The sequence below is a fragment of the Pelophylax lessonae genome (assembly GCF_965119305.1).
Source record: "Pelophylax lessonae genome assembly, chromosome: 2".
In the NCBI taxonomy this organism is placed as follows: Eukaryota; Metazoa; Chordata; class Amphibia; order Anura; family Ranidae; genus Pelophylax; species Pelophylax lessonae.
In genome coordinates, this window is record NC_138769.1 from 409,441,743 (window position 1) to 409,459,892 (window position 18,150).

The 18,150-nt window shown below is 42.5% G+C and overlaps 1 protein-coding gene across 1 annotated transcript in view; it reads right to left on the reverse strand.

Annotated features, from left to right (window-relative positions):
* Positions 1 to 18,150, reverse strand: part of ZZEF1 (zinc finger ZZ-type and EF-hand domain containing 1) — a 499,621-nt gene that overhangs the window by 94,803 nt on the left and 386,668 nt on the right. The window contains exons 44-46 of the mRNA XM_082244777.1: positions 13,498 to 13,694; positions 8,373 to 8,492; positions 6,095 to 6,274 (exon numbers count right to left, since the gene is read on the reverse strand). Of these exons, the coding sequence (XP_082100903.1) occupies positions 6,095 to 6,274; positions 8,373 to 8,492; positions 13,498 to 13,694 (497 nt within the window). The remainder of the gene's footprint in view (positions 1 to 6,094; positions 6,275 to 8,372; positions 8,493 to 13,497; positions 13,695 to 18,150) is intronic.

Genomic DNA, 18,150 nt, shown 5'->3' on the forward strand with positions numbered 1-18,150 from the left:
CTAAAAATTGCTGATCACCGCCATTACTAGTAAAGACAATAAAAAAATAAAATAAAAAATGCCATAAATCGATCCCATAGTTTGTAGACGCTATAACTTTTGTGCAAACCAATCAAAATAAATGGATTTTTGTAAAATCTTACCGTAAAATCCTTTTCTCTTAGCTCATTGACAGACGTAGTCCTCGGTGATTCAACACCCTCGGGTTATGCTGCCCTCTACAGGAGTAGGACTAGACAGGAAAGAAAACGTTCTGGCCACACCCTAGGGGCAGTCCCAGAGGGTATATCCTCTCACTTCCTGCTCTAGCAAATCAGTTATGTCACAAAGCAGTGTTTAGAGAATTTAACCCAACCCAACTCAAAAACAGAGGGGCGGGTACTACGTCTGTCAATGAGCTAAGAGAAAAGGATTTTACGGTAAGATTTTACAAAAATCAATTTTTCTCTATCGCTCATTGACAGACGTAGTCCTCGGTGATTCAACACCCTCAGGACGTCCCAAAGCAGTACCACAAATGAGGGGTGGGAAAATGGAAATCAAATCCAATCTAGAAGGCCCAACCGGTGCCAACTAGAAGTTTTACAATGCTCATCCTCAATGATGAGACTTAACAGAAATTTTTCAACAGAAAAAAACCCCCGAGGTAGACCACCGGTCTCCTCAAATTGCGGCCTGCAAAACCTTGCGGCCAAATGAGGCACCCGCCGATGCCATCACATCAATCTTATAAAATTTTGAAAAGGTATGTACCGACGACCAGGTGGCCGCCTTACATACCTGGACCACTGACGCCTGATGGCGATAGGCCCAGGAAGTACTGAGCGCTCGAGTGAAGTGCGCCCTAACAGGGAACGGAGGATTCCGACCCTTAATAGAATAAGCCTGTACCACCGTCTGACTGATCCATGTAGATATGGTCGCGGCAGACACAGGCAACCCCCTTCAAGGGCTATCCGTGATCACAAAAAGTGAGTCCGTCTTACGAAAACAAGTTCGTAGTAGTCAAGTGTATCCTTCTGAACCCCATCCAAGGAGCGTAATGCAAACTCCCAAGGATGGCTAGTCTTAAGACACGGGGAAGGTAACACAATACTTTTATTCAGATGAAAAACTCTGAAAACCACTTTAGGAAGGAAGGATGGATTCGGAAGAAGAACCACCTTATCCCTATGAACCACCAGATATGGGGAACGACAAGCTAATGCGGCCAGTTCTGACACCCTGCGTGCAGATGTAATGGACACCAAGAAGGCCACCTTCTGGGATAATGTAAGCAAGGGAATCTCCCTAATAACTTCAAAGAGAAGTTTCTGAAGAACCGACCACACTAAATTAAGATCCCAGGCGGTAAGGGTGCGCGCACTGGCGGAGCCAGATGTCGCACCCCCTGGATGAAATTCCGCACCAAGGAATGATTAGCCAAAAGGTTTCTTGAAAGAAGATTGCTAACGCCGAAAACCTGACCCTTGATCGTGCTCAAGGACAGTTTCTGCTCAATCCCTTGTTGCAGACAGACCAAAATTCGGGTCACCGAATAGGTATGTGGGGGAAATCCAATAGATTCACACCATGCAATATAAGACTTCCATGTGCTGGAAGTCGCTTTCCTTGCTTTAACTGGAGGTAGGAATAACTGAAGCTGACACTCCCTTGTCCTTCAGTACCTGGGTCTCAATGGCCAGGCCATTAAGCCAGCGACTGTAAAGCAAGATGGAAGATCGGTCCCTGAGACCGCAAATCCTCCCTGAGAGGAAGTCTCCAAGGAGCGTCCGCGACTAGCCTCACCAAGTCGGCGTACCAGGCTCGACGAGGTCAGTCCGGAATTTCCAGAATAACTGGAATTCCCTCCACCTCTATCCTGCGAAGAAGTTCCCGCAGCAACTTGAGAGGATGGAAGGCATGCCGTAGCCGATACTGCCCCCACGGGGCGATCAGCGTTTCTGCTGCGTTCGCTAGAGGATCGCGGCGCGAGCTACAAACCTCCGCACCTTCCTGTTAAGCCAAGGTGCCAACAGATCCACATCCGGGATGTCCCAATGAAGGGACAGCTAGTGAAAAACCTCTGGATGAAGAGGCCATATGCGATTGGATCCGAATCAGGCTGCTCTAGAGCTGCTCGATCCAGTAAATCAGACAAAATCTGATCGCTCTCAGTTCCGATACCCTTATTGGTAATCTGGATACTATCGGAAGAAATGACTTCCCCTGGTTGAGCATCGGAGGCTTCCTGGTCCGCTCGCTCAACCGGATCCGATTGTCCAGGGAATCGGAATTCTGATTCCATTAAAAAAGAATCTCCTTCAGGAGAATTCGGGTATGAGACTGGGTATACGGTACTGCCTCTAAGAAGGCCACCATCAGTCCCAGCCAATTGACGGACAGCAACATCCGAATCGTTGACTGAACCTTCTGGAGTTTCTCCGCAAGGAGAAACTCTCTTGCCCAGGATGTATCCAACATTAGGCCCAGATAGTTCAGTCTCCTGGTGGGAACCAGGGATGATCTTTGGGAAAGCGAAAAAACGCTGATGTCCTGCGATGATGGGGATATAAAGATAGGCCTCCTAAATGTCTATGGACGCCAGGAAATCCCCCTGATGCAGGGAGGCCACCACTGTACGGATGGACTCTATTTCTTCCCAAGTCCAGATTTGGACGCACCTTGCCCTCTTTCCTGGGCATTGTGAATAGGTTCGAATAGAACCCCTGAAACCGTTCAATGTTAGAAGGGAAGAATCGCACCAGTGGAAGTGATCGAAACTCGATCCTGTGTCCTCCAGAAACCGGTGAAGACATCCCCCCCACCCCAGAGATGGGTAGGGGCGCATCAGGCTGTATCTTCAGGCTTGGCTGAGCCGGACTTTTTGTTTAGCCGACCAGCGCCCTTTGAAACCCCTCTAAAGGGGCTTTGGAGGGTTTCGCCTTATCGCCCGCCCTCACGGAACGAACAACTCTTTATGAGCAGAAAAGGAAGGTCCTCGTTAGTTACGAGGTCCTTTTATCCTAACAGTCTGTGGCAAGACAGTAGGTGGTACCGTCTATCCTATAAAGAGGAATTCCTCAAACGGATAGCACCTAGCCATGCGTTTGGAAATAACAGGGGTTCGTTTCAAAACGACCCCATTTGGGTAAAGGAAAATCCTTTGCCCTTTTGGTAGTACCAAAAAGGAATCTCAGTCTCAGCTACCTCTGCCGGTGTAACCTCAAGACTAAAGGTTTCCCGGACGGACACAACTAGTGCATCCACCACTCTTGTGCTATGGCGGAAAACGTTCTCCTCACTGCTGAGGAGATATTACCTGAGACAACAGCCCCTGAAGTATCTGATAAACAATAGGGGTAGGCGGGGGTCGCTTCTTGACCCCCGTCCCTGACAGGCCACCTCCACCCGGGATACCAAAGACTCCAAAACTGCCGATAATGCATTAAAAACAAGTGGGGTACTGGAGGGTCCTGCGGCCACCTTGAGGGGATCAGGTGGGGATACCTATGCGGCAGGGTCAATGATTATACAAGACACTTTCCAGCGACAAAAAATGACAAAGTAAAAAACTTTTTTTTTTTTTTTTTTGTGTCCCCCAGTCGCAACAGCGCCCCTCAGTGTTACCTGCCTTTTTGGACCCGAGAGAGAGAGAGAAAGAGAGAGAGAGAGAGAGAGACCCCAAGGCTCATCCCTGATGCACAGAAGTTTTCATCAGCTTGCTCAGTGCTTGTCTTGTTACAGACAGGAAGTCTTTGGCCCTATTTCCTGGGTAAAGGAGGCGGCTCCGCCCCTTAACACGCCTGCCGGCGCCTCCCCCTGTCTCCATGAGGTGTTTGAGTCACCTCAAACATGGCCGCCCCCATGCTGGAGACACGAGGCTACACCAAAATGGCGGCCTTGTGCGATCTACCAGACAATGGCGGCGGCCTGCACAGAATAGCGGCATGTCTGCAGAAGGATCTCGGCATCACAACCCTTCACCCTCATGGTGGTCAGCGTGGTCGGCGGTACTGGACCCTGGCGGGCCGTATGCGGTCCGTGGCCGTCGGGAGGCCTCTGCTTAGCTGGAGGAATGATCTGGAATGCAGTATACATGTATAGACATCGCCCTGTGGCTTCTGACAGGTAGGATACCTTATACTATCACAGTAAAGTTCTAGTACTGCCACTGACTACAATCATTTTCACATTTTTACAATTAGATTGTCAGCTCCCAAACCAAGCCTCCTGGCTTCTTGTACACAAAAATCACACTCAATTAGGGGGATCTGTGACCTGTTATAGGATAGAGGGGAACCCATCCTTACCATTACAGAGAGGGGCCCGCGTTCACCACAAGACCCGTCAGGGGGAAAGGGGGAACATACTACTCACCATACCGGAACCAGGCGGGCGCCAACTCCTGACAGTACCCCTCTCCACCGAGGTAGGAGGGCTGTCGACCAATACGGACGCCGTGACTCATGGTCTTTGGCGTTTCAGCGAGACGTTTAACTCGCAGGGTCAGTCCCCGTCCAGTGGGACTATGTCGCGGCCGACCCAGCGCGGAGCTATGGCCTGCACGCGCTCGTAGGCTGAACTGGGGTGACCACCGGATCTCAACATCCAGCCCGTCGCCCAGTTCAGCTTTCTTGCTTGAAGATCTCACAGGAACACTGGAGAAAAAAAGCTGTCTAAAAAATCTTTTCTAAGAAAAAAATCCTGCCAGGACCGAAGATCCCAGCAAGGTATCTAGGTCCTTACTCCTAACTAGACAGAAAAAAACTGATTTGCTAGAGCAGGAAGTGAGAGGATATACCCTCTGGGACTGCCCCTAGGGTGTGGCCATAACGTTTTCTTTCCTGTCTAGTCCTACTCCTGTAGAGGGCAGCATAACCCGAGGGTGTTGAATCACCGAGGACTACGTCTGTCAATGAGCGATAGAGAAACACTTATTAGGATTTTTGTAACAAAAATATGTAGCAGAATACATATTTGCCTAAATTGATGAAAAGAATAGTTTTACATTTTTTCTTGGGAATGTTTTGAAGCAGAAAGTGAAAAACGTTTTTTTTCAAAATGGTCAGTATTTTTTTTTTATAGCGCAAAAAAAAAAAAAAAAAACCCACCACAGAGGTGCTAAAATACCACCAAAAGAAAGCTCTATTTGTGGGGGAAAAAAAGACATTTTTATTTGGGTAAAGCGTTGCACGACCGTGCAATTGTCCGTTAAAGCAACGCAGTGCCATATCACAAAAAATGGCCTAGTCATTGAGGGGGTAAAACCTTCTGGAGCTGAAGTGGTTTAGTGGTACAGCCATGAAAAATCACACAGTACATTTCTCAGGCTGATAAAAATAACAAAAGACCAATATGTAAAGAGGAAAGGATCACTGCTACTCAAGACTAGCCCAGATGATACCCATAGATACTATGACTAAGCCCTAGTGGGCGGGGAGAAATGCATTAGGGTGTGTGGTGTGGTGGAGATATGTAGGCTGAGGCTGCTCCTTATCGTTTATTCACCTGGGTTGGTCGGGCGTAGCAGTGATCCTTTCCCTTTTACACTTACAAGCCCTCTGGATTGGTATCAGAATAAGCTTGCACCTTATGCTGTGGGACACAGAGATAAACTTTTACTTCTACTTTGAGCGGCGCCAAAAGCAATATAAAAGCCCAACATGTCCAATTGGATATTGCATTCCTCATTGGTGTAAAGAAGAGAAATCTTTCCTAAAGGTTGCAGCAAGTAACTTTATCTGGAGGACATAGCTTTCTAACTTTTGACAGCCATTAGGAACAAACTTATCAAGACAGATAAATATTAACAGCAAACGGGTCACAAAGCATAGTTGTAATGTAACCCAACATATATCAGCTTCTCTAATGTCTGTTGACTGGCAAATTTAGCTTACTTCCAGGTGCACTGCATTTGTATTTCGCATAAATATGGAGACACTCCTGAGTTAATAAAAAAACTCAGTGGGGGTGCATTCAACCTTCTCAGTGGCACATGACCTCCTTTAAAGGCGCATTAACCTAAATAAAGGCTCTTTTACATTCTCATATATTTATTATAGGCAGAGAAGCAAGTTCTTAGGCTATAATGCTTATAATTGACCAAGTTTACCTGGAAACTCGTTTTTGTAGCTTCATCAAGACCTGCTAAAGGATTAGGCTTTTTCTGAACGTCATCAACTGTAGGTGACTCAGTATCTTTATCTTGTTCTGGCTTCACAGAAGATGAATCGTTTTTTTCAGAAAATGGGCTTGTGTCTTTCTTTGAGGAATACAGCATTATAGACAAGATCTAGTCCAGAAAACAAAACATTCAGTTATAAAATCCAACTCACACAAGGAAAACTTTGTGACAGGAAATATAAAGCCATAGTACAGCATAAAAAGTACAACCTGCCATAATAAAACATGGCCTGCGTGGGCTTTTCACATAATGTTGTACTAAAAAGCAATTGTATGGTACAATACAATGTAATGGGTAGAAGCCATCAGATATTTGACCAACATGGATTTTTGCACATCCAGGTTATCCCCAGTGTAAACAACCAAACCGCTCAAATCATTTTTCTACACATTAAAGTTCTGAACTAAAAAAATAGAAGCCCAACATTCACAGAGCCAAACTTGAAAAACTCCCACTCTGATATGCGCTATCAATCAGCATTATGCAGCTGAGAGGAGAAGCATAGAGATACAGCATTTGATTGTAATGGATACTGGGTTTACGTATTAGATAACTGCCATTGTACGTAAGGCAGACAAAAGTTATCATTTTGAGAGATGCCTCCTCATTTGAAAACTATATAGCTTTTTATGTAAAGTGAAGCTGTACAGTTAAAAATGTCAAGACGAACAAATCACTATATAATTATTATCATAAGGTTAGGACTTGTTAAAGGATAAAACCCTCTGACAGCCCCTGCAGGAGTTCCAACTTTCTAATGGTTGTTATTGCGCAGTTATAGCTGACCTGGCCTTGTTGTGCTCCCAGGGTGGCTATACATGGAATTATACAATTCAAAGAATTGGAAAATTAGACTGCATCTGGCAAAATATCGAAAGGGGATGGGTTTCTTTATTGAGCGACCCCAATGTAAACTAATCGATCAGATCAAACTTATTTGAGTTAGTTGTGGCAGAAAACAAGATCATACTAAATACAATAAATAAAATCATTGTATATATATATATATATATATATATATATATATATATATATATATATGGTCTATCAAACGATATGCTTAAACTATTTTTTGTGGTATGTTGTAAGGGATGTAAGGTTTCGGTCAATAAATCAAATGCATATTCAACTAGATGGAGACTCAATGAGAGTATGGTCACCATCTCTAGTTTCATATGCTCTAGTTATTTCTGAGTACAAAAATACAATAAAAACGGAATACAATACAATAGGTAGAAGAATGTGGTCAGTTTCTGATGGCTCGCTCAAGCACCATGTTTTTTATTTTCTACCAATAAATGATGTGCATGGCCACCTTTAGTGGTACTTTGGAGGTAAAACTAGAAACCTCATGGTGCCTATTATTCAATGCTATTTTTGCTAATTATTTTGAACTTGATTTCATAATAAAGAGACACCTGTCCAGGGATCCAGAGCTGTTCTCACCCAGTTCTTCACTGGCCTTTGGGTCCCCCGTGCTCCCATGTTAACTGTGGGAAGCCGGCTGTGACTCCCCACTAAGCATGCGTAAGCTGTACTGCAGCCTGTAAATGATCCAGCAGCCCTCTGTGTCCCAGGAGGTTTCAGGCAGAGAGAGAAGAGGAGAACTTCAAATAGGATTGCCTAGGCAATTCCAGCAGACGTGGGAGAGGGTACCCGCTTCCTCCCCAAAAGTGTTAGAGGACGAACATCATTAGAACTTCCCTTTTAGGATGCTGTTGTTGATGGCTTTGTATTGTCAAAAAACTTAATCTATTTTGGTGTATATCTCCTGCTTTCAGTTAAAATGTAGGAGCTAGGTGAATACACAAACTTTCTTTCCAAGGGTGACAACACTTGCTGAGTTCAGCTTTAGCATTGTCACCCATTTCTGAGCACTCCTGGACTTGGCCTATAAGCAGGTGTTTCAGTGCGATTCAGACTAAGGGAGATTCTGCTGTAGCCACCACAGTAAAATTATGATGTTCAGCCATTGCTGGAGGGTGCATATATCCATAGAAGTTCGTACAAATAGTTTGCAAGATGTGCACAGTGCAGAGCTTAAAACATTAATGCTATAAAAGGAGAATAATATTATATAATAATAATGGAAAAAAGAATGCAATCCAATACGCTACAAAACTACAAATAAAATAAAAGTAAGAGTTTGTGGTCTGAAACCATTATAAATGTGTTAATGACCATACTAAGTATTCATAAGCCTTACCTCCAGATCACGGAGAAGCCATGTCTTACTGAAACCAGTGCCTTTACTACATTTCTTCACCAACAATTTTAGCAGACCAGACTGAATAAAGGCAGTTTGAATTTCTTCAAAATCATGGTTCTGCGGGTGAAAAAAAAAAAAAAAAAATTTAGAAAAACAACCCTTTCTATTTTGATCAACACCATTACCAAAGCAAATGTAAATAACTAAAGGCATTTTTACAAATGGAAACCATAAACAAATAACCATGTGTCAGTACATTCAAAATCTAACCCATGTCTTATGAGGGTAAAGGTGTCCTTTTATGAAACGGAGATGAGCAGTGATCCTGCTGATCACAGCTCATTTCCGATCATTCTCAGTTTATGAAACAGAAATGATCGCAGGAGAACATGTTCTCCGCTGATCATCTCTTCACATGGGAATCTGTCATTGACAGACACAGAAATGGCCAGGCTATGAAGCTGCGATCCCCACACTTCACTGGCGATCAGGGTCAGAATTCACACTCCCGGGTTCACCAGCCTGGAGCTTGTGAAGCGGGGAGTGAAGACAGAATCGGGGGAGAACTGAGGGGGAAAAAGGAAGATTATGGACTTCCTTCTTCCTCGTTCAGACCCCCCAAAACAGTAATCATGTCCCCCTGCCATATTTATGTATATATATACATGTATATATATATATATATATATATACACACATACATGTAGATATATATTTAATGTGTATATATATATATATACAATGTATGTGTGTGTGTATTCAGTGTATATATATATATATATATATATTTATGTAAGGGGACTATTATTTATAACCTTGTGTACTCAGCAGTGATAATTTATCTCTGCTTGTTAAAGCGCGAGGGATTTTCATACTACTGTAATCTCGCTTTGTCTCACGAGATTACAGACGCTCCATTGACTTCTACACAGATCTCCGAGAAAACCGTTCTCCTCTGATCACCCTGGGTGAACTGAAGTTCTCTGATTCATAAAATGGGTGCCAGATGTGATCATTTTCCCCGGAGAACTGTAGAGAAGCCAACAGAGAAAAAAATTCACCCGTTCATAAAAGGACACCAAAGAGTGATAAGTAAAATGCGGTAGCTAAAGGCATCCAGCTACAAATCACGGTCAATGTTAAAAAGTGTAGAGACCAAACCTGAATATACAGTATATACAATCTTTCACACGTGACAAATTATGAGCATGGTCACTTTTACTCAATAGTTTACCTGTAAAAGAAGTATGGACATACTTATCTTTCCAGTAGTCCGTGCAGTGAACAACTGATCCTTCTTTGCTGCTGCAAGCATTCTTCTGGGTGTGGAAACTACCCCCCCCCCCCCCTCCTGACTGCTATGGCGCCTTATGCTGGCTCATACATCATCACAGAACCTATGAATTGCCAGAGGAACCAGAGTATGCAATGGGGAAGGGCGGGTGGGATGGAAATAGAGCATTTAATTCATTAGATTGAATACTTACCAGGCAGGGGTGCAAATAAATGATGGGTTTTAAGTATATCTAGGTTTCTTTTACAGGTGAAATATTGGGTAAGGCTAGGTTTTCAATTTGAATTTCTTCTCCATTTTCACTGCAAATTTCTTAAGCAGCTGTTTAGCAGTTCAGCTGCGATTTAGATGTGGTACAGATGTGAATTTTTGGCCACCGATGTCTTTAACATTAGCTGGCTGTTAAGGTGTGGGCTGGGAAGTCGGCCGATGTGTCCTTAACAAAGGATAGTGACCCCCTATTGCGTTTGGAATTGACATTTCTTCACCTTAACAACGGTGGATTCCCAGCAGACTGTAGGGGGAAAAAAAAAAAACGGCGTGGTGCCCCACGTTTTTCGGACCAAAGTCGTGTTCATAGCTAATCTGATGTGCGATTCAGATGCATTCCCATTGAAGGCACTGAGCCTGAAATTCGAATTTGCATCACATTGGCATCAGTGCTCGAAAAACGCACAGGACTTTTTAAATTTGCAGCGATTTCGCACTGCCGCTGCACCGCACAAATGCGAACCGGCTCCATAGCAAGCCGGCTTGATTCACGTCATGCGATTTGGATGCGGTTCAAAACGCATCCAATTCGCATATATGTAAACGGAGCCTAAAAGTTACTCTGTGGTGATAGGATCACATTAAAGGAAATTTGTTTTGAAAACTATAGGCTGCCATTGCTTATCTATGATTCTAAATATGCTGGATCCCAATCTATCCCGCTGATCATACGCAACTGACTCTGAGCCAGTGAATCAAACCATGGGACAGTAAAAGCAAGGGTTTGCCTAAGATATCATGCACAGAAGACCAAGTACAGGATACCGACCAATTTTCAAGATGATAAAATATGCCTGATGCCATTTTCCCTATCTGTATACATATATGTAAAAATGTCTTCTTAATTATACCATTTTGCACTACACTGATGTCTTCTTTATTGAAGGAAAAAAAGAAGGGTTCGCAATGGAAGTCAACATATTTCTTCCAGCACAGGTTTACTTTACAGCCAGATGAAATTTAACCATTTGATTGCTTTGCGGTATTAAACTGTCAATGCGGTGCATTTTGCTACTTTTCCAGTTTGCACGTTTTTTTGCACAGCTAAACATGTGTTTCCTAGCCCCATTTGAGGTTCCATTAACAATTAAAGTGGTTGTACACATTCTATGCATTAAGATAAAAAGCCTTCTGTGTACAGCAGCCACCCTCAGACCCCTTAATACTTACATGAGCCCCCTCTCTATCCAGCAATGTCTATGAGTGCTTGAGCCATCAGGGACTCTCTCTCCTGATTGGCTGAGAAACACCAATTGCGCCACTGGCTCCTGCTGCTGTCAAACTCAGTTAGCCAATCAGGAGAGAGAGGGCGGGGCCGAACGGCAGCTCCCTATCTGAATGGATACACGGAGCTGCAGCTCGGCTCGGGTGCTGTGGGGGCACTCAACAGGAGGAAGGGAGGGAGGGGCCAGGAGCTCCAGCCAGGGACCTGAGAAGAGGAGGATAGGGCTGTAGGTAAGCATAACGTTTGTTATTTTAATAGAAAAAAAATTTTAATAGAAAAAAAAACAGAGACTTTACAATCACTCTAATAGCACCACAAGCTCAGAGTGTTCCATTCCCGGTACGTGCAGATGTGAATGGGGCCTTAGAAAGTTTCACTGTCCACCACACAGAGTTACACCATTACTACATGTTTTCCTCAGGTTTTAAGTGTCCTGCCCAAACCCCCCCCCCCCCCCCAATCCAAAATCAATTGATTGCTCAGACAAGAGAATTAAATAGTAATATAAAAACCCCTAGAAAATCCCTAGAATGGTTGAAGAAACTACATACTCTTTCAGCCATTCGATCAGTTACTCAAACATGTATGAGTCACCAAATGGAAGAACAGAATTATATACATAAAGATACTTTAAGTAGCCCAGGTGCTCCCTGTCAGGCTGATGATAATTACATTGTAATATGCAAAGATAATAATTATGTAATCTTAAACAACAGTATTTAACATTATCTGCTGGTACTATCTGATAATAACTGAATGAATTATTGTCCTATTAATATTTACACATTCATTTTCATAGTCTTTAAAAGGACTGAGTGAACAGTGTATGGTAATTACAGGCTGCTTGCAACAGTTCCCACCATATAATACATGAAGAATGAGAAACTGTTCTTATGAACATATGTACCATATTGCAGGCCAGGAGGCAACATAACATTTCTAAATTCTTTTTCTAAAGATAGATATGATGTAATTTAGTTACAGACAACACTCAGGGGATGTTGGAAATTAGATATGTCTACTGCAGGCTCATCGTTATACAACTTAAAGCAATTCAAGTTACCTGATAGCCAAAAATGTTTTAGATTATTTCTTCAAATACTTTACTTCCTTGTGTCATTCTATTAAAAAGGACCAAGGTTAAATAAAAAGGGTAACTTACATAAAATAAACCATTTCTAGAGAAACAGAGGTTGCCACTGTTAACTCCTCTTTTTGAAAATGGTAAATGCCTGGCTGTCATGTTGATGGTCTGGTTTTAATACCTTATGTCACAAACCTATAAGTATGCAGATAAGGACTTCTAACTTTTCTGATCTGCATACTTTTTCTGGGTGAAGAACTATAGTGCTGGCGTTTTTCAGGAAAGGGTTTCTTTAATGCAGAATTAATATGGTTTCCCCTGAATTTAATTTTAGAGCTCATGTTCTGATTATAGCTATGTTCAAAGCAAACTTCACCATTCTTCCTGTGCCTTGGGTAGTTGTGATGTTGGGCCTTAGTGGAACACTAATACAATATAAATTCAACCTGTAGGTATTTAACTGCAGACAGAATATGCACATCAAAACATTACCTTACATTATTTTTAAACAAGCCATTTCCAGAATTATAATTTTATATATATATATATATATATATATATATATATGTAATTGGCAATGTTTATAAGGGCTCATACGGAGAGAGGTTCTTGAGCAAAAACAGCAGTTTCCATTTAAACACAGCTGCATGTGTTTAAAAAGAAAACAGTGTCTGACAAGAAAAGACATGCAATGGAACACAAAACAGGTCACATGCAGCCTCTGATCTATCATGTGTACATTAATGTCAATAGCAATTTGCTCACCAATGTAAAAATACAAATTTCAGCCTGCATAAGCCCCTAAATATAAGATAGTTTTATTGAGTCCTGGATTTCTAATCCCATCAGAAGCTTACTGAATCTAACAATGGTCTTTTGTAATCAAACAGTTCCTAAGCTATAAATGTCACTCATGCAGACTTAAAATTCTAGTAATTGTCCATGTATGAGAGATAACTATAACTAGTAAATTATTTTAGCTTAAAAAACTAATGGAGTTAATGCATAATTAATCTACTCCACAAGTGCAAGACAAAGGCAAATATTATAGCTATGACTCATCAAGTAATAACAGAGCATTATGAATAACTTATATCAATTATAAAACTATCCAACATTTATTAAAATATTTTGTGGTACACGGCCTGTTATCTGTAATCACAGTTTTTTTTTATTTAATTTTGTTTACATCAAATTTAAAAATGGATATTTATTTAGTGCACTACGCACATTATTTATCGAATATTACCTTTAGAGTTTTATATAAACCTTTAAGAGCCAGTGACAAGACCCAAGTAGCTTCAACTGCCTCTGCACAGCTGTTGTCCAAGTTCCGCTGCAGGAGGTTACTGGTGATGGAAGCAAAATGCTGGAGATATTTCTTAAGATTTACTTCTGGGTCTTGGCCTTTGCAATCCTTGCTTTGCATCAGCTGGTAGTCTTTCACTAGAGGAGTTTGATTAAACTACAAGTTAAAAACTATTTTCAGCTTTAAAAATTCAATCTAAAATTGAAACTGTAAAATTGATTAAAGAGCATGTCAAAGCAAAATTACATTCAGTACATCTATGCAATAAAACAAACAAAAAAAAATAATGCTTTTTTTTGCCAAAAATCTAGTGTGCTTCTAACTTCCCATATGGGCTGACAACACAACACAGGCCCTGCTACTCTGAAATCCCAACCAGTGTGGTCACTGTCCCTTTTCTGCCACTGAACTACAGAACTCCAAGTAACCTCCCACCAACTCTCTGTCCCACTTTGCATGCATACATTTTATTTCTTCCTTAGCAAAAATAAATGTTGCTGCCTTGTTCTCAGTGTGTACAGGAGTGGAGCTCTTGGTATTTTTTTCAGCAGCTGCCCCTACAAAAATTTTAGAGACCTGGTGATGGCACAGTGTCATGGTAGTAAAAGCAGTTTCCATACAAAAACAAACTTAAGGAAAAAAAATAATACATTTTGGGACATGTTTCAGAGAGGAAAATGGTATTTTTGTACTTACCGTAAAATCAATTTCTCTAATTTCTTTGACAGACACAGCGTTCCATATATCATAACTACTGCATTATATTGCCTCCTCCAGGAGTAGGACTAGGCAGAACAAAAAACACCTGGCTACGCCAATGGGCCGTCCTCAGCTTGGTTTATAACCCCCCCTCTCTGCTCTAAGTAATTCGTTTAGTAGCAAGCAGTATTAGAAGTATCAGAACTTCATAGAGGGGTGGGTGCTGTGTCCATCGATTAACTCAGAGAAATGGATTTTACGTTAAGTCCAAAAAAAATATTTTCCCTTTCGTTCATTGACGGACACAGCACTCCATAAATCCTAACTACTGGGGTGTCCAAAAGCAGTGGCAAAAGGAAAATGAGGGGTGGGGAAAATAACCCAAGACTAAACATAAGTGCCCTTAACCAGGACACAGAAGCCTTAACCGGGTCACAGAAGCCCCGTTTGAAAAAATAAAAGTTTAAAGAAAAAACACCCCTCAAGTGGGAACAGCCCCTCTTTGTGACGGTATTCACCATCACTGGGCGTGAACACAGATACTTAATAGTTTGAATCGCTTCAAGTGGGACAGTAATATTTGTCAGCTGTTTGATTCTAAACATGTTCATTGAAAGATCTAATCACATTGGCTTCTGTTCCACGTCCTTCAATGTCAGACAGGTTCTCCCTATTGTTTGTGTATTGAGATGGAATGTGTATTGTGTTAAGTCTGCCTGTCCCATTGTTAAATGTTAATGACTTCACATTGTTCTGTCCAGATGGCTAGATAATTAGTTCAGGTTGGTTCTGTTCCTGTATACAATTTAATCTGCATATGACAATGTAATCAGGCAGAGGGGAGGGATAGTGTACACTGTATGGGAGTGACTGAGTGTAAAACAGTTTTTATTGGATTGTGAACTTCATGTCCTGTTCCTCCACCTGGGCGGTAACCTTGGGGGTGGGGGGGGGGACTGTATAAAAGAGCAGCTGTACCATTAAACCTTGAGTTCTACTTCACCCTCAATCTAGAGTCCTGTCTCTTATTGGGGGAATCTGCTACAAGGGATTGCTATGCTCTTCATACTCCCTTGAATAATCTCTAAGCTCTTGCAAGATTTTGTTCCTGTTTCTGATTCACTCTCTGAGGAAAGAGGTTCACCCACTGGAATCTGGAGCCTTGTCGTAGGTCCAGGGTGGGTAGGAGACAGCGAGACCCCAACCCAAGCTGCAGCGGTTTGTGGGGTCTGCGGTGGTTATGGTGTCTGGTTGAGTGCTTGGAGCCCTCGGGAAGCACTAGGAGCATCCGTCAACAGAGGTACCCAGTAGGGGAGCCAGTTGATTCGTAACACTCTTAAACAGCAGCCTGCAAAACTTTGCGGCGAAAACAAGCATCCGCAGATGCTAAAGTATCTACCTTACAGAATTTTGTAACGGTATGCACCGACGACCAAGTGGCAGCATTGCAAACTTGCGATATTGATGCCCGATGAAGGAAGGCCCAAGAAGCACTCAGCACCCGAGTAGAATGCGCCGTGACATGGAAAGGTGGAACGTTACCTTTAATGGAATAGGCCTGAGTCACCGTCTGTCTGATCCATGCAGAGATGGTAGCCGAAGAAGTGGCCAGCCCTTTTCTTGGTCGTTCAAACCACAAAAAGCGAGTCTGACACCCTGGCCCTTGATGGTACTCAGGGCCAACTTCTGATCAACACCCCGTTGAAGAAAGGTTAAGATCCGAGCCACAGAAAAGGCTCGATGATGAGCGCCAATCGACTTACACCAAGAAATGTACGCGTTCCACGTGCGATGATATATCTTGCTGTAAGAGGACTTCCTCACCTTCACCATAGTAGGGATCACTGATCCAGACAATCCTCTATCCCTCAGTACCTAGTTTTCATTAGCTAAGTCATTAAAACCAGCGACTGTAAAGCAGGATGGTATATTAGCCCTTGTGACAACTGGTCTTCTCTGAGAGGAAGCCCCCAAGGGACGTTTACAGGCACCAGGATGATTGGAAGATCCTCGCTCTTGATTCCTCGCAGGAACTGCGGAAGAAGTCTGAATCAAGGATGATACTGGCCTTATTGTGGCCCTTGGACGCCTACGGCATCTGCCAGAAGAACCCATGATCTCGCCATGAACTTCGGTATCCTCCTGTGGAGCCAAAAGTGCCAAAGGAGCCAAATGTTGGACTGTGCAAACAAAACTGTCTTGAAGGTGGATACCACCTGTATGCAAATCGGGAGAAAGAACTATCTGAAATTTGTCAGACCACCCTGGTTTTAATTATGACCACCCTGGTCATAATTAAAATCAGACCTAGGTAATTCAATTCCCTGGACAGAGATAGGGGGGACCTTAGGTAGATCGGACATTACCTGAACCTTTGCAGAAATTAAATCAGCACAAGGAGACTCAGGACCTAAAAAATATGAAAAGAACAAACTTTGCCCCCCTTTCTGGGTACCCCCAAAAGAAACATTTTGTGGATCGCCTTGACGTTCACAAAAGTTGTCAATGGGGCCAGAAACAATTGAAGATATCCCCCATCCCAATAATGGGTGACGGCAGACCTTCATGCTAAAGAGGTCTTGTCTGCTGGTCCGGGTAAGCTAGCTCTAGGCTTACCAGACCAAGGTTTCTTGGAACCTACCAGGGAAGATTTAAAAGATCTAGTTCCCTTATTCTCCATCCCAGAAGCACAAAATAATTTTCTATGAGCTGAGGAGGGCCTCCGTCTGCGACAAGGCTCCTTCCCTTTCCTTGACTGTGGCAGGAAGGTACTCCCACCGTGATACCCTTAATGATGTCATCATGCGATCGCCTTAAAAGGGCAGATCAAAGAGCTTTCTTAGAGGCTTGGTCTCCAGACCAATTCTTAGGCCACAGCACGCCCCTAATCACCACGATGACTGGGCTGGGAGGACCACTGGATCTAGATTATCCAGCTCGTCGCCCAGCCCAGCAAGTAGATCTCCTGAGAGAAAAAACAAAAAAGATGTAAGAAAGGAGAAAAAGTTGCTAGGACTACAGGGGAGTTAAATACCAAGCTGAGGACGACCCATGGGCATAGCCAGGTGTTTTTGTTCTGCCTAGTCCTACTCCTGGAGGAGGCAATATATCCCAGTAGTTATGATTTATGAAGTGCTGTGTGCATCAATGAATGAAAGAGAAATGGAGATTATGGGTATATTTGGGTGATGCCAGGAGAATAAAAAAACTTTAATGTTATATAATTTAAAAAACTAAAAAAAAAAAAAGTACCACAATAAAAATTTTTCTAGCAAAGTATACAGCAAACTTTACTCTTTTTTTTTTTTAATTGAGAAGAGAGGGCACTATGGCACAATGCCCGCCTCCTCAAAGCCTTGCTTGCAAAAGAAAATAAATAAATACATGAGAAACCACCATTACTTAATACAGTGAGAATACAGTACATTTTCTATGGATGCCCTGTCCAGGAATGGCACATCTATTATTCAATCCCACCTACATTTTCAACATACAACCCAGTTAATGCATAGAGTATTGGTGGGGAACTCCTACACATAAAAGCAGTTCTTTAGCACAAATGAAGACAGGCGCTTTCAATGTTTTTGGTAGTTTTCCATCCTAACACTTCTGTTAGGCTGTGGATTCACAGTTTAGCTTTGATGGAGTAAAGGTTGTAAGTTCTTTGAGGTTTATTGTAGCAGACACCAAGGTGTTGGTGATTTTGTAACAGAAGTGCTCCTATTTTCGGTAAAAGTTAAAGTAGTTGTAACTAGAGATCGACCGATTATCGGCAACACTGATATATCGGGGGCTGATATGCACTTTCCCTGATATATCAGAATCGGCCTTTGGATTTACCGATATTGACGATATTTTTGTGACGTCATTGCGTATGTTGCGCGCACACGTTCT